The sequence below is a fragment of the Zootermopsis nevadensis genome, unplaced genomic scaffold, assembly GCF_977971745.1.
Source record: "Zootermopsis nevadensis isolate Lab colony 2312 unplaced genomic scaffold, Znev_1.0 Znev_ptg000017l, whole genome shotgun sequence".
Taxonomy (NCBI): Eukaryota; Metazoa; Arthropoda; class Insecta; order Blattodea; family Termopsidae; genus Zootermopsis; species Zootermopsis nevadensis.
The window spans coordinates 101,579-117,970 of record NW_028259149.1 but is presented as its reverse complement, the minus strand read 5'-3'; the positions used below and the strand labels follow the sequence as shown (position 1 = coordinate 117,970).

The 16,392-nt window shown below is 37.1% G+C and overlaps 4 protein-coding genes across 4 annotated transcripts; 2 read left to right on the top strand and 2 right to left on the bottom strand.

Annotated features, from left to right (window-relative positions):
- Positions 1–5,397: 5,397 nt before the first annotated feature.
- Positions 5,398–5,880, bottom strand: LOC110840704 (histone H3). The gene has a single exon (XM_022085919.2). The coding sequence runs from the start codon at positions 5,837–5,839 to the stop codon at positions 5,429–5,431; it is 411 nt and encodes a 136-aa protein (XP_021941611.2). The 5' UTR covers positions 5,840–5,880; the 3' UTR covers positions 5,398–5,428.
- A 168-nt stretch (positions 5,881–6,048) lies between these two features.
- LOC110840705 (histone H4) lies at positions 6,049–6,444 on the top strand. The gene has a single exon (XM_022085920.2). It carries the CDS (start codon positions 6,090–6,092, stop codon positions 6,399–6,401), a length of 312 nt encoding a protein of 103 aa, XP_021941612.1. The 5' UTR covers positions 6,049–6,089; the 3' UTR covers positions 6,402–6,444.
- A 2,153-nt stretch (positions 6,445–8,597) lies between these two features.
- LOC110840703 (histone H2A) lies at positions 8,598–9,055 on the bottom strand. Its single transcript, XM_022085917.2, has one exon. The coding sequence runs from the start codon at positions 9,005–9,007 to the stop codon at positions 8,633–8,635; it is 375 nt and encodes a 124-aa protein (XP_021941609.2). The 5' UTR covers positions 9,008–9,055; the 3' UTR covers positions 8,598–8,632.
- Positions 9,056–9,198: 143 nt separating this feature from the next.
- Positions 9,199–9,649, top strand: LOC110840702 (histone H2B). The gene has a single exon (XM_022085916.2). It carries the CDS (start codon positions 9,244–9,246, stop codon positions 9,613–9,615), a length of 372 nt encoding a protein of 123 aa, XP_021941608.1. The 5' UTR covers positions 9,199–9,243; the 3' UTR covers positions 9,616–9,649.
- Positions 9,650–16,392: the final 6,743 nt, after the last annotated feature.

The following is a 16,392-nucleotide window of genomic DNA, read 5'->3' as shown; positions in this document are numbered from 1 at the left end:
TAGTTAACTGATTAACATGTATTTCAGTGGATCCTAGCAAAGTCTGAAGAGGTCTGATGCATTTTCTACTCACAATGGTCTTAAACATGGAGATTTATCACCGCAGCTGCATTTAAAATTTGCTTAAGAATACGTCATTAGGAAAGAACAAAAAGAGGCACATTAGCTTCTGGTCTGTGCTCATGATAATGATAATAAAAACATAATACTATTACACATTAGTAAGGAGAGGCACTACTACAGGTGTAGAAGTAAACATGGAAACTAATCACGTCTCATCGTCAGACAGTGAGATAAAATCATAATATACTTGAAATTGTGACCAACTTCAAATATTCGGTGTAAAACTTTGTCACTCACATTAGAGGAATGATAACGTGTGAAATGTTTAAGAAGAGAATATCTGAACTTTTTGCAGGATAAAGAAACAGGAGGCTGGAAATAACTGAATAAGGAGCTTCACAATATGTCCTCAGCAAAATACTAAAATGACCAAATCAAAGAGAATGAGATACTCAGGGCAGAAAGGATTTCATGTTTGTTTCTAGTAACCCTATATTCTGATGATAGGTATTCATTGAATTTAATGAGTTTCCATTTTTACCGTGATCTTTAGAGCCAAGGTAAAAGCACTCAATAAATGTTAAGCACATCTGTGCTTTAGATTTTAAGCTATCTGTCCATGTGATCTGGCACATTTTCATAACCACACATTTAATCCAAAATCTTCATACAGCATCAAACTAACTTCTTTTCTAAGGTGCTTTCCTTTGATTCCCACAAATGATTACAACTTTTGCATGAACCATAATTTTTTTTGTATTCCAATCAATTGTCCTGTTACACTTCATAATAACTTATCTCTATTATCAGATTTAAAGATATTAACAGTATACTCATTATACATTCAAGAAACCATTTTATATGCAAACAAAATGTGTGTCTGCACTGTAAACAAACAAGTACATACATATAACACAAGAAATAATAATGACTATCATAAATATGTACATAAGGTCATTTTGCTAGTGTGCTATAAATTCTCTGTATGCTTCTAGGGATCCTCTTCTTTTCTCAATAAAAGCTGGATCCCGATTTCCAATCACTTTCTTTGGTGGTAAAATATCCTTTGCTACCCCATGACCTGAGACAAGTTTCTCATGAAGATCAAGAAAATCACTGTATCGATGGAGCACTGTCTATGATATAACGCCCACTCTCACCTTGATCATGTAAACAACAATATTGTCATTTTTCTCTACATTTGGTATCTTTACTGATGTGTCACGTCTATTACTAAGAAAACACGCCATGCTGTATAAAATAAACACGAATTTGTATGTATGCCTCTAACTAGCTAGCTAATACATGTTCCAGAGGTTTAGGGCTGGCCTGATGTCATCTACCCCAAAATTTCGACAATATCTGGGCCATTACACCACTTTGAAAGCTGTACATACTCTTACTTAGAACCTAAATCATTTGTGTAAAATAAACAGCCTACTTCATGCAGCTATGAGGCATTCATATGCAAAAATAAACTCCGAACTACTATTATTCATTACAATAACCTCTATACTCATACAAACAAATATGTTATGAGATTGGTACTACCGTCGATCATAGGGCAAAGATTACTCTTGCTACTTCTGTGGTCGCTTGTAAGTTTGCTTGGCAGTTTAGGGATAATGTGATTAACAAATAAGTTTAGAGACGCATGAATTGCATTAGCAGAATAATTGAAAAAATAATTTCTGACACTGAACGTCGCTAAATAGCCAAAAATGAAACTTTCGCTTCTGATTGAATTTCTGCTTGTGTGTCTAAGATTCGCATTGAATTGTACAATTGGTAAAAAACTGATAGAATGAGGTAGGAAACACGAAGAATTGTATGCCGTATCGCATGAAAAGCACAACGACAGTGCAGATGAGGATAAATTATGGACGGCATTTGATGAACAACTAAAGGAATTAGGCGAGACTCAATACTTCATCAATACTTATGAAATTCAGGTACGTCACGACATGTTTGTTTACAGTCCGTTATCAGGTGGATCTCTGTGCTACTGGCTTATAACTTTCATGCAGACTGAAGAGTAACGGTTCAAAAGTTGCAAGCATAAAATATAATTAATTGAAATGTTAAAAATGCCATTCTGTCTTATCTTATCCATATATCATAATGCAATTTGTGGAAATTAGATGTACAATAACAAGCCCAAATCCTAAAATGTGACAAAGAATACTAATGATTTAAGTAAGCAACTGGTATTTTTCAGCTATTTGGTAAATTTTCTCTGTTGTTACTGTTTCTGAATTTTCATCACTATTGCAACAAAACTGATATTGAAGTGTATTTTCAGCCAGTCGAACCCATTACCTTCAACCTAAGTTCCATAAAATATCATTTCCTAAAGGCCAGGCCTTGTCGCTGCAGCCACTTCCTTCGGTCCTCTGCGATCATCTTTATGCCAGTGTATGAAGCACATCCCATCTCACTGATCGTGTTCTTAAGGTGTGACATTCTTGGTCGTCACCTCGATTTTTTCCCCAATACCTTACCTTGAAAAATGTTTTGGAGGAAGTTGTCATGTCTCAATAAGGAGCTTCATTTTTCTCTTTCGTATTGCCTTGAGTAATTTCCTTGATTATAGTGCAGCATACTACTTTGACAGTAGAGTGCCCAAGCCTTGTGTTCATACTATAAGCAGATGTGAAATTTATAAACCATTACGCAAAGCAGCTATTTCCAAAGGACTCATAGAGACACCTAAGAACATTTATGAAAAACGTGAGAACAGCTGTCATAGGTGGCAAGAATTCTGAGTTATTGAACAAGTAGGGGGTTTGGCAGGGAAGAGTTTTGTCTCCTGTAGTGTTCAGCGTGATAATAATAATGATAATAATACTTTATTTCCTGTAGATCAAAAATACATTGATATAGGATATGTCAATCTATATTATACATTATCAAAATACAATATAATCCCATTGGAGATACACATTAGATTATCAGTAGCCAATATTCGAAAATTCTTCATTAAGACAGTCTTGTAGTGAATAGTAACACCCCTTAATAAGAAAGTCCTTCAATTCCTTCTTAAACTGATTGTTATTTCTTATTTGTTTTATTAAAGTAGGCAGTTTGTTATAGAAGAAACAACCTACTACTGACGGTTTGCTATTATAAAGTTCTAACTTATGTACATATTTATGATAGTCATTATTATTTCTTGTGTTATATGTATGTACTTGTTTGTTTACAGTGCAGACACACATTTTGTTTGCATATAAAATGGTTTCTTGAATGTATAATGAGTATACTGTTAATATCTTTAAATCTGATAATAGAGATAAGTTATTATGAAGTGTAACAGGACAATTGATTGGAATACAAAAAAAATTATGGTTCATGCAAAAGTTGTAATCATTTGTGGGAATCAAAGGAAAGCACCTTAGAAAAGAAGTTAGTTTGATGCTGTATGAAGATTTTGGATTAAATGTGTGGTTATGAAAATGTGCCAGATCACATGGACAGATAGCTTAAAATCTAAAGCACAGATGTGCTTAACATTTATTGAGTGCTTTTACCTTGGCTCTAAAGATCACGGTAAAAATGGAAACTCATTAAATTCAATGAATACCTATCATCAGAATATAGGGTTACTAGAAACAAACATGAAATCCTTTCTGCCCTGAGTATCTCATTCTCTTTGATTTGGTCATTTTAGTATTTTGCTGAGGACATATTGTGAAGCTCCTTATTCAGTTATTTCCAGCCTCCTGTTTCTTTATCCTGCAAAAAGTTCAGATATTCTCTTCTTAAACATTTCACACGTTATCATTCCTCTAATGTGAGTGACAAAGTTTTACACCGAATATTTGAAGTTGGTCACAATTTCAAGTATATTATGATTTTATCTCACTGTCTGACGATGAGACGTGATTAGTTTCCATGTTTACTTCTACACCTGTAGTAGTGCCTCTCCTTACTAATGTGTAATAGTATTATGTTTTTATTATCATTATCATGAGCACAGACCAGAAGCTAATGTGCCTCTTTTTGTTCTTTCCTAATGACGTATTCTTAAGCAAATTTTAAATGCAGCTGCGGTGATAAATCTCCATGTTTAAGACCATTGTGAGTAGAAAATGCATCAGACCTCTTCAGACTTTGCTAGGATCCACTGAAATACATGTTAATCAGTTAACTAGTTTTTGTGGGAATACCAAATTCATTAAGAATGTTGAATAATACTTTACCCTAACTGAACCATATCATAGGCTTCCTTGAACTCCATATCTGATATACTGTTAATTGTATTCTTATATATACTCAGATATCTTATGAGTGCAAAGTATCCTGTCAGTGTGTGATGGATTATGCCAAAATCCACACTGATGATTCCCTATAATTTCATCCGAATGGTGGGGTTAACAAAGAATGTGTGGGTAAAATTTTGTGTAGTGATGTTTGGAATAATTACTACAGCAATTTCCATTACCCTTCTTATAGATTTCTTCCAGTGTTCTGACAGTTTTTCCATATTTAGACCTACTGGAATTTGATTAAGTAGCCATTTTTACATTTTCAGCTTTTTAATAAGTGTCTTTCTCAGAGGAACTAGGCCGAGCTACTAATGGCTCAGATGAATGTAAGTTTATCAAAGATCACTATCCCAATGAACATTCAGTAGCTGACAAAAATGGTGCATCTATGCAATGACCAGGTTGATGAGATGGATGGGGCATGTAACATGCATCACAGATTTTAGTCAGCTTGCAGAAAGACCACTTTGGAGATGTAGCCATAGTAGAAGGAAGAATAATACTGTAATGCGTCTTTAAGAAATTTCACTTTCGACAAGGACAGTTCCCAAAATGCTGGCTGGTAGACATAGAATTCATTAAACAAGGTACCAGAATGTGCTGAGATCAGGGTAACATTCAGGCTCCATAGATAAAGTAATAAGTTCTCCATTTATTAGTGACCCAAGAACCCAGTTGGTATTTAGTTACAGTAGAACTGGAGTAATTACATAATTTTAGTCTTAGACTTGTATTGTACACCAAGCTCAAAATCATACAAATGAAACAATCTGTTGAACTGATAAAATTCTACGTTCGAACACGAGGACAATGATGCATTCAGAATGTACTTAGTGACCCCCACATTGAGCATTAAACATTAGGAAATCAGTCTGGGTTAAAAGTAGGAATGATAGGTGAAATATGCCTTCAACATTCCATCAGCAAATAAGTCTAAATACAAATTTTAACATGTAAAGGGAATACCTGAAATGGTTGGAAGGCATAATAGATATAGAAATGTCGGAGAATTAATAATCATAGACAAATGGAGAACATACCAAACCCATTCGAGAGAAATTGTGGCCCTTAAAAGGGCCGTTTTACATGTAGTATACCTAAGCTCGTTCGCCTCTGATGCGTCTAGCAAGTTGAATATCCTTGGGCATAATAGTCACACGCTTTGCGTGAATGGCACATAGATTAGTGTCCTCAAACAGCCCCACCAAGTACGCTTCACTAGCCTCCTGAAGCGCCATCACAGCTGAACTCTGGAAGCGAAGATCCGTCTTAAAATCTTGGGCGATTTCGCGTACAAGCCGCTGAAAAGGCAACTTGCGAATAAGCAGCTCTGTGCTTTTTTGATAACGGCGGATCTCTCGTAGAGCAACAGTGCCGGGTCTGTAACGGTGAGGCTTCTTCACACCGCCCGTAGCAGGAGCACTCTTCCTAGCCGCCTTAGTGGCAAGTTGTTTCCTTGGCGCCTTGCCACCGGTCGACTTACGTGCAGTTTGCTTAGTACGTGCCATAGTCCCTAATATCTCCGGGGAAGATTTAGTGTCGACCGATTTACGTGGTTATTTTATACTAACTATGATGGCATTTGGATCCGCCCACCCTGGAATACTGTAATTCGATTGGACAGTTGGAACAAAAACCCATTTGTACACGCCCACTGAGAATTCTGTTCTGTGATTGGACAGTAACAACTTGACCAGAAGCATAAGAAGAGAAATTTTGGAAATTTTCAGGTATTGCGTCCTATATTCTCGAACAACAATGACTGGTCGTGGTAAGGGAGGTAAAGGTCTTGGTAAAGGAGGAGCGAAGAGACATCGCAAAGTTCTTCGTGACAACATCCAGGGGATTACGAAACCCGCTATTAGGCGGCTGGCTCGACGTGGTGGTGTTAAGCGTATTTCCGGTCTCATTTATGAAGAAACCAGAGGTGTGTTGAAAGTGTTTCTGGAGAACGTTATTCGTGATGCTGTTACCTACACGGAGCATGCTAAGAGGAAGACAGTTACAGCAATGGATGTGGTGTATGCATTGAAGAGACAAGGTCGTACACTGTACGGTTTCGGCGGTTAAATTAACGGTTTTGATTTTAAACGGCCCTTTTCAGGGCCCCAAATTATCTTGAGAGTTTGGTTATTCCGCCATTCAGTTATGCTTAGATTTCTGAATGTTTTGCGTGCTATTCTATTACTTGTTTCGGACGTAACTTCTATTTCCTAGCGCAATGTTTTTTTTTGCAATGCTTTACTTGATACATGAAGTATCGTATGGCTAGCAGGCAGTTTAGTATGCATTTTGCTACATTGCGGGTCATTCGTGCCTATTCAAGCCAGGTTTGTTCTTTACGTAATTTGATGGCAATAAATACGGACCAGTATCATCGCAATATGAATTTCAGTTGCCGTTGGTGCTACTTCCGCATGAGATACGGCAAATGCTTACCAGATATTTTCGGATGTTCGTTTGAACAAAGTTTTCAAATGTTATGCGTATGTCTATAATTTTTAACAAGGATTACCGAAAATAATTTGGGTTCTAGTTGCTAAAGGTTACACATTCCGCCTACTTTCGTTGGGGGAAAGTACGTTACTTTTATAAGGGTTCAATGTCTGGTGATACACGCTAAAGTTCCCCTGCAATCTTAGGACTGAGGCTTCCAGGCATTTTAAACTTTAAGGCATACTTTATATTGTTTATATGACTGGCGTGTACTCACTTGTGTTAGGTTACCTAGCGCCGAAAATATTGAGCGCATGATTTGGCCGAGATTTTTCGGCCCGCTGAAGCGCTTAGGTTTACGGAAATGTTTCCTTACATTATTTCGGGGTTCGGTTTCGCTACCCTCCCAAGTTATGACTACACCCTATATTAATACAGGATTTGTTGCATTCAATGCCACTACATGGTAATCAATATTGTGCTTGTAAGATTTGAGGTTTTCACATAGGTAAGTATGAAGATTTCTGTCTTCTGGGTTGTTGCGGTGTGTAGTCTGGTCGATGCTAACCAACGCCCTGATGACGGAGGCAGTATGACCTCTGAAACGTAGTGAATTAATTTTGGTTAAGATATTGTAAATTAGGAATGTAGAGATTTGAACTTAGTTAGAATTAAGAAGAGCAGACATTTGCATGTAGGAATCTGTTGATGTCATTTCCTGGCATAGAGTTAAGCTGCAAGGCTAGTTCACCTTACTCTCAGGGGATAAGAAAGAAACGTTGAAGTGAGATCGCGGTCAGAACTTTCAAGATGGCAGGAGGTCATCAAACCTATGAGCAACGTGCAGCTGATCGGGCTACTTCTAACAGGTAAGCGCTGAGGCGATGAATCCAAGTATAGGTAGTAAGGGTAAATTAAATAATATTCAAAATTTACGTAACAAGAGTGTACTAATGATAAAGTGAACTAGCCTGAATTAGGTAGGTAATGTTTTAATAAATTGTTAAATTTATGTCGTGTTAGAAATAAATGTGATAGTCTTAGGAAACAAGGTGTAGCCTCATAGACGAATTATCACATCAGCTGCCTTGCGCCATTCCAAGCTACGCTACCACATTAGTAGGACTAAACTCAAATAAAACGTTACAGTTAGCATCGACCAGACAACACAGCGCAACAACCCAAAAGACAGAAATCTTCAATATTGTGCTTGTTATGGGCGTTTCCAACATCTTGCTTTGCTTGGCGTGAACCTGGATACATTACTCGAAGAAAACTACATTCTCGACTACGAAGGTTAGAAGAAGACCGCGTGGTAATACAGAAGTGGGCTAGTCTTTTAATTTTGCCACACCATTCAACTTACAAGAAACCATATTTAGTACAAACAGAAATACACTCCAGAATGGGTCAAAAGCTTGGAAAATTTTAAAGGCAAGTCCTAGGAATCAGAAAATATGGTGTAATGAACGCTGGCTCGCAAATGCTTCATTTGGATGACTGAAATGAGAACAGTATCCCAATCGTCTTTATTACAATGTATATATCTAGGTCGCGAATATGAAAGGCGTACAAAATACTGTACCTACCGCACTCCAAAGCTAGGTTTAATCGTGAGGAGCAACCCACACACGTTGCCATTAGAAGTCGTCGGCGTATGACATAAGAGCAACTTACTCCAATTCCACATGGGAAACAAATAAAGAATGTCAATGCGTACAAGATGAAAGCGATAGTAACATATCGTGCAGCAGGATCAATGCAAAGATTCGCTGAGGCAAATAACATAGTACTTCGTGACAAACGAACCCCTCTTAAGAAAGTTTGGGGCCCTTAAAAGGGCCGTTTTTAAAAATCAGATACTCTTAAGCTTTCTTCTCAGTCTTCTTCGGTAGCAACACAGCCTGAATGTTAGGTAGCACACCACCTTGAGCAATTGTAACACCAGACAACAGTTTATTCAGCTCTTCATCATTTCGGATCGCCAATTGCAGATGTCTAGGAATAATCCTAGTTTTCTTATTGTCACGTGCTGCATTGCCAGCCAATTCAAGAACTTCCGCAGCCAAATATTCCATCACAGCAGCCAAGTACACAGGAGCACCGGCACCAACACGCTCAGCGTAATTTCCTTTGCGGAGTAGCCTGTGGATACGGCCCACCGGAAACTGCAGTCCCGCTCGACTAGACCGAGACTTGGACTTGCCTTTAACCTTACCACCTTTACCGCGACCAGACATTGCGAAGAACAGCAGTAACACGTGTTCGAATACAATTTTTGCGAAAAACCGCTCCATTTTGTAGGACTATGAGGAATTGAACCCTACCCAATCACCGACAATAACTTACAAAGACGTCACAAGTCATGTTTTCATTGGTGCGGAGTTGTAACAGTAGCCTTGAACCCTACGCACTTAAAAACGACCACTTTTCCAAAAATTTGCATTCCGCACCGAAGTTGGTTGTTGGTTGTGTCATGCCGCCAAAGACGTCTGGTAAAGCTGCTAAAAAGGCCGGTAAGGCCCAGAAGAATATATCGAAAACTGACAAAAAGAAGAAACGCAAGAGGAAAGAAAGTTACGCCATCTACATCTACAAGGTGTTGAAACAGGTGCACCCTGACACCGGTATCAGCTCTAAGGCTATGAGCATCATGAATAGTTTTGTGAATGATATTTTCGAGCGAATTGCAGCTGAAGCTTCGAGGTTGGCTCATTATAATAAGAGATCCACGATCACAAGTCGTGAGATACAGACTGCTGTTCGACTGTTGCTACCAGGTGAACTGGCTAAGCATGCGGTGAGTGAGGGGACCAAGGCCGTCACTAAGTACACCAGTTCGAAATAGACTTGCTTTCAGTTTAAAAACGGCCCTTTTCAGGGCCCCAAATGATTCCATTTGTGGTTATGTTTGTCTTTCGTATTTAGTTTTACGTCTTTTATTTTTCATTAAGGTGTGTGCTCGTGTGAGATTTTTCTTTTTATGACCGTATTTGTTTCCCATTATTTTTGGATGTTTATTTCTCTTCGCATTTTGCGTTCTTGTTTCTTGGGTTACGTATTCCAATGTTTCGTGGTATCAACTAGTTGCTCTTCCTCGACGCATTAATATCGACATTGCATCTGTTTTATATAAATAAGCACACATACAACTATTACCTCCATAAAGAAGACCTGGCAATAGGGGTCTGTGTTAATAGTTGTTTGTGTGCTTATTTATATTCTAATACACTACACGGCATGCAAAGTTTCAAGATTGCATCTAATTTGTTAGACACGTCAAGACGAATCGGCAGTTATCGATCTCTGTCCTCCACCAATCGCCAAGTGCATGCGCGTCATCACAACCTTGAATGTTCTTCCGTACACTACTCAAGTGGGATTTTATAATATTAACACTGATTCACTTTCATAGCGTTCTATTAATTTAAGTACTTGCTACCGAATGGTGGGCATTATTACAGCCAACATTTTTCTCTCAAATCGGTGCTGATTTTCAGTCAGCTACTAGGAATACGCATCCTATGACCCAAAACACGTACCGATTCACTGCAGTGCCCATTTTGAAGCTCGTGTAAAGGCTCAACTCAATGCTGCGAATTTTGGTCCCCGTGAGGGCAAATACGAATTATTTAGGAGGAATTACGAGCTTTTTGATTTAGTAAACTTCAAATCTTCATTATTTATTTGTGTTTTTAAACTTCTGTTTCTGGTTTTGCACAGGAATAGAATTAATTTGCTTACCATGTATCCTTTGTGGTCCCAAACCAAGCATGTCAAAGTTGTCATGTAGGACCTCCAAACCTATCTGCCCATTCTTGTACTTTATATCTGCGCACCTCACTTGAATAGATTTCAGGAGATCTTCAGTTTCCAGTTACTAAAATACCTTCATTTCTCTCACTGACCAAAATCTTCAGCCTGCATTTTGTGATGTTTTTATAATTACTTCTTCTTAATGGAGAGTCCTAGAGACACCTACATATTACGCATAGACCACAAGATGTGTGGCACATAAGTCAATGAAACCACTGCGGCCACATTTGTGCTGGTGCAGGAGAATCTGCCCATCCTCACACACAGCACACGCCGGTTCCTGGTACTCTGCTCCCTTCATCCGGAAACTTTGACAGTCAGAGCAGGGTGAGTATAACACATATTTGTTTCTGAAAGTACACACATTGTTTCCCATGATTTGGAGGGCAAAACATGACTTCCAAAAGTAAATCCATTGCTATGCTGGAATTAAAAGCAAAAGAATCCTACCAAATGTTCTAGCTTAATCTCATTCCACAGGGGTGTTTTGTTAAACAAGGGCAGTCTATGATACCTTTCCAGTGCATTTCAAAATAAAGATACAATGTTAACATTTCGGTATGTTGGATTTGAAATCTGTGCACATATGTCATTGTCATTGTTTGTCAGTGGATTTTTAATTATTTCCCTTTACATATCTCTTAAAACTTCATAAATGCATGTGTCTTAATGTATTTCACTTTAAAACCAGTGCTATGCTTTTTTTATTTGAAAACACATAAATTTTAATTCCTGAAATAAGTAAATATCCTCAATGAAGAGATTAAAATGTTTGGTGCTTAAGTTAAATTTCTTTCTGATGGAAACCAAATTTCGAATGTTGGAAATTTTATTATGAATAATGCATTACAACTATGCACTTCTTTTTAACATAATTTAACATGTATAACAATAAAAGTGGATGTGTGAACTAGCTGTTCCATTCAGGTTTACAAGCAAAATTTTGTGAATGATATATATCATTCTGCAAATCAACGTTCAATTTAGATTATTGGTAACAGAAAAGATCCCGACAGTGCAGAGCAGGAATAATTGTTACAACATATGTATATACATCAGAAGAGGAATTAGGTTTTAGGTACAATAAAATTTTTGTGCTTCACAGTATCAACCTACAATTACATCGTCATCACGAAGACCCTAGTAATAACAGCAGAGTGGAGCACTTACAACCTGAAGTGATGGCTTTTGAGGCAGAAAATGCAGTCAGTTAATCACGTTCAAGTTTCTCATTTGCAGCGTCACCGACAGATGGTCGAAGCACACGTCGAAAGAATGCCCCAAGGCAAGAAACTGTTGCAGTTAAGCTACTGCAGTCACATGCCGTTCATTATGAAAATCTTTTGAATACAGACTTCAAAAGAACATCAAAATTAATTCCATATTTCAGAACAGTATTTGCTGACACATTCTGATTGACAGCTGACTCATAAGAAATGATCAAACATTAAACAACACCTTATTACTGAACTTTGAAACTACTCTAGTGGTATTGCCTCAATGCTATATGTCGTTATTATACTACTGTCACTACAGTTTTGGAAATGGGTAATACACTAGAACAGGATGTTGACATTAAAGGTACAACAGGCTTAAGATGCATCATACCTTTTGCCTACTGCAGCTGTTATGAGGGATGTCAGTCTCATATTCCCAGGGCTATACACTATCCTTATTACATGTAAACATCACATTAATAAAGTTAAATATTAGTCTCATTAGAAATTACAGTGGTTCACTAAAAAGTTTGGTCTCGAGAAATGGAGTTGCAGTGGCCAGCCACTGGGCTGTCAACATTTCACATTTTTCACTGACACACACCACCACTGACATCAACATAGTGCAAGCCCATAATCGTAACATTCCAATTTAGACATGAGCATGTGGATGAAAAGTATAGTACCAGACTGCTTATATAAAAGGCTTAGGAACTACGGCTCTTCAGATTTTCTTTATTTTAGAATATAATTTCTTCACAAGTAATTTCTTTAGCATAAATCAACAAATCATACACAAACAGAAAGAAACTCTTAAATTAAAATCACAATATGACGCACCTACAACATCTTATAAAAGAATCTGTGTCAGTACATCTGTACTTCATGACATAGCGAACTGGCGATATCCTTCCAAACATATCGAGAAGTATGCGGCCCACTGTCTGTTGTGTGACAGTCCCCAAGTGTAGAAAGCAGCAGGCACTGATGACCCTTGGTACAGAAAGTCTCTAGAATCTAGAGTCTAGATCCTAGTGCAGCTAATGTACCATGGATCAAGATGATGCTACATGCTGTGGACACAAGGCACCAGAAACAGCAATGGCACATGCTTACCAAATGGATCTTTGCTAGTGGAAGCCCACCATCTTTTGCTTTAAATGCCTGTGGGGACCAAATGCCCAGTGATGGAGGCAGAACAGATGAAGACTTTCTATGGCACTGACCAGTATCCAGTTACAAAACAATCTCCTCATGTGCTGGGACAGAGATAAAAGCCCCTAACTTGGGACTGAAGGTATGATAATGTGCTGCTTGGCAGCATGATGAGTATGGAGCAACAATGGAATGGCCATCGGCAGATAACCGACGACCTTGGATTGGAACCTGTTCCAGAGGACTGAACCTAGGTTTCTGCAGTGAGAAGTCAGTCAGCATTTATTTGAACTATGGTATGGTCCATCACCATTATATTTGTAAAATTTGCCTTGGTATTAGGACAGGATTAAACAAGGTATCTTCTCTTCTCTAATGGCTTCAATAACATTGCATCTTTCTAAGCTCTCTTGGCCACTTCTACATTTTGAAACAACATAAAAGAAATAATACATAAGTTACGTTTTTTTTTTTAATTTTTCCCACAATTTTCCATGTGTCACATTTTATTTAATTTATTTATTTACAAGTTCCAGAAATCCAATAGTGGATATAGAACACGTCACAAACTCAAGTATAAAAGCGTGAAATACATACATTAAAGAATTACATCTAGACAAGCAGCGTACTAAATACAAAACAATATAACTAGTTATCCAATTAAGTACTCTTCCACAGTGTAAAACGAGTGAGTAATTAAAAAATGCCTTAATGCAACCTTGAACTTTTTAAGATTATTTGAGGTATTCTTAATCTCCATGGGTAATTTATTAAATATCTTTATACCCGCATAATGAACTCCTTTCTCATAAATAGTTAGATTAGCTTGAGGTAGATACAAATTTTGTCTCTGTCTAGTATCAATAGTATGAGAGTCAATGTTTGATGGAAAAAGAGTTTTGTTTTGTAATACAAACAATGATAAAGAAAATATATATTGTGATGCCATCCCATCATTTTTCTAATTGCCTTTTTCTGAAGGAAAAAAATAGTGTAACTATGAGATGAATTTCCCCTGAAGATGATGCCATAGCTCATTAAGGAATTAAAAGAAGCATAATAAATTGCCTTTAGTACTGAAGTAGACATATACGGTTTCATATTTCTAATTACATAGCAAGCCTTGCTCAGTTTTTTATGATTCTTCCAAGTTAATGCACCAACAATCATAATTCCCAAGAATTTAGTACAGAAGATATTATTAATGAATTTATCATTATAACTTATTGTGAGAGTATCTGACATTTTTCTCTTAATTTTAAAATGAATATAATGTGTCTTATTAAAATTTAGTGATAATCTGTTCATTCTAAACCATCTATTTATATTTTCAATTGTTACATGAATTTTTTTTTTAAAGTCATTTGTATTAGAATGAGAAAATAGGATGCTAGTATCATCAGCAAAAGTTATAGGTGTAGCAAGTTTAGTTATTATCCAGGGTAAATCTTTTATGTATAAAAGAAACAACAAAAGTCCCAATATAGACCCTTGCGGAAATCCACGTCTAACTCTAAGCCAATCCGAGGCTGTATTGTTATTGTCATTAGTATGTAATACTGTTCTTATGTATCTGTTATTTAAGTAAGATTCATAGAGTGTGTGATCTTTCCCATTGATACCATAACATTTAAGTTTCAATAACAAAATGTCATGATCAACACAATCAAAAGCTTTTTCTAAATCACAGAAAATGCCTCCCACTATTTGTTTGTTATTCATGGCATTTAAAATCTCTGTAGAATGCATTATCTGTTTTTAATAAGTAGATGAAAGTATTTGTACAAGATTCAAAGCATCCCTTCTTCCTTCTGCAGTCAAGTAAACATGATATATAGTGATATGTCTAATATGAATATTGAATGCTTATCCAAACACTTCTACTGCAGCATCCAAATTATGGAGGATAATGAACATTTTATGACCAAAATTGCAGGCTAACAATTCAAAGCTACATTAAGCAAGAGGAATACTCAGAGGTATATATCATATCTAGTCTGGATTCTAACAAACTCTCTTGAAGCTCAACTTTCAGTAGGGGCAAGTAAGATTGGATTTGTGGTTTTCATGGTTTTCTGGATTGATGCCATAAACTTGTAGGGGTTACCAACATGAATAAAGTGCCAAACCCTAGATGACCACGACCCACAAGTATCACAGGCTCCAAGCACTAGTGTACAACAGTTCTGTTGGATCACAAACTCTTTTATGGGGTTCAGCATGATGTGATATGACTTGCCATCAAATACCAGTGCAAATATAATTTTGTATGTGTTCGGAGAAAGACGTTTTCAGCATCATCCTGTATGTGTGTTATACCAATAAAACTCAACATAGCCATAAGGGGCTGAAACAAGCTGATAAGATTGATATAATATTACAGTTCCACTGCAGTAATTGGAAAACAAACACCTATGAAGAAACATACAAAAAGTTGATGAATGTTGAAGAAACTGCATCAAAGTGTCTGTCCACTTTTATGCACCGTTTCAATGAAGAATTCACTGAAAATGTCAACATCAGAATAACCTGTATAAGGCTACTTTGGTGGTATTCTGACATTGCATGCAACATTCAACATACATGACGAACACTGGTTTCAAATTTCATCACCATCTTCCTACAATCTAACATCGCCCGTGATCATAACCTGGGAAAAGTTTGCACAGTATAGAAGACAGAGTTTCATTCACAGTGTAAACCTCAGCTGAAAATGATCTTTGCAAACAACATTTGCAGAAGTTATGTTTGCAAACAGTGCTGACAGACCATCTCCTGGCAACATATACATATAAATGTTTCAGCCACATTTGCAATGTATTTCTGTTTCCCGCCTTTCACGTACTGACTACAAAAATTCCATAACTTTGTGTTGATATCATTCTCAATCAGTTTCTTTAGAATGTTATCTAACTTCAATTCCACAACCTTGGTTCTCAAAAATTACTAGGACTCGGCGCAAAAAACTATGCATGCCCTCAGTAAATCACAGAAAGCTTAATCACAAAGATGACCAAGGTATCATCAGCACCAATACAAGTATTGGTTTTCTTATATTAGTGCACAGCGGAGAAATTTTGTTTCCTACGTGACGATCTATTAAAGGACTACGCTCTCTTGGCATGTGAGTTATAGTCACATTCTTTGTACATGCTGCAGACACGACAGTCATAATAAATCAAGACTACACCTCTGTTTGTATTGCACATTTTGTATGCTTTTCAATAGCATGCCGTATTAATGTGCAGTTTACCCTAAACCCAAGGTTAAAATCCCGAGAAATGGGGCGTAGTAGTAGTAATTCTTATTATCGACTGAACAAAGCTACCGAAGCTGAAATAGTTTCGCTCCACTAGAAGATGGTAGCACAGTAGTATATCTGTGGATCACGTTTGTCACAGAGATTAACTGTTACAGGTGGTTTACTGTCTGTGATT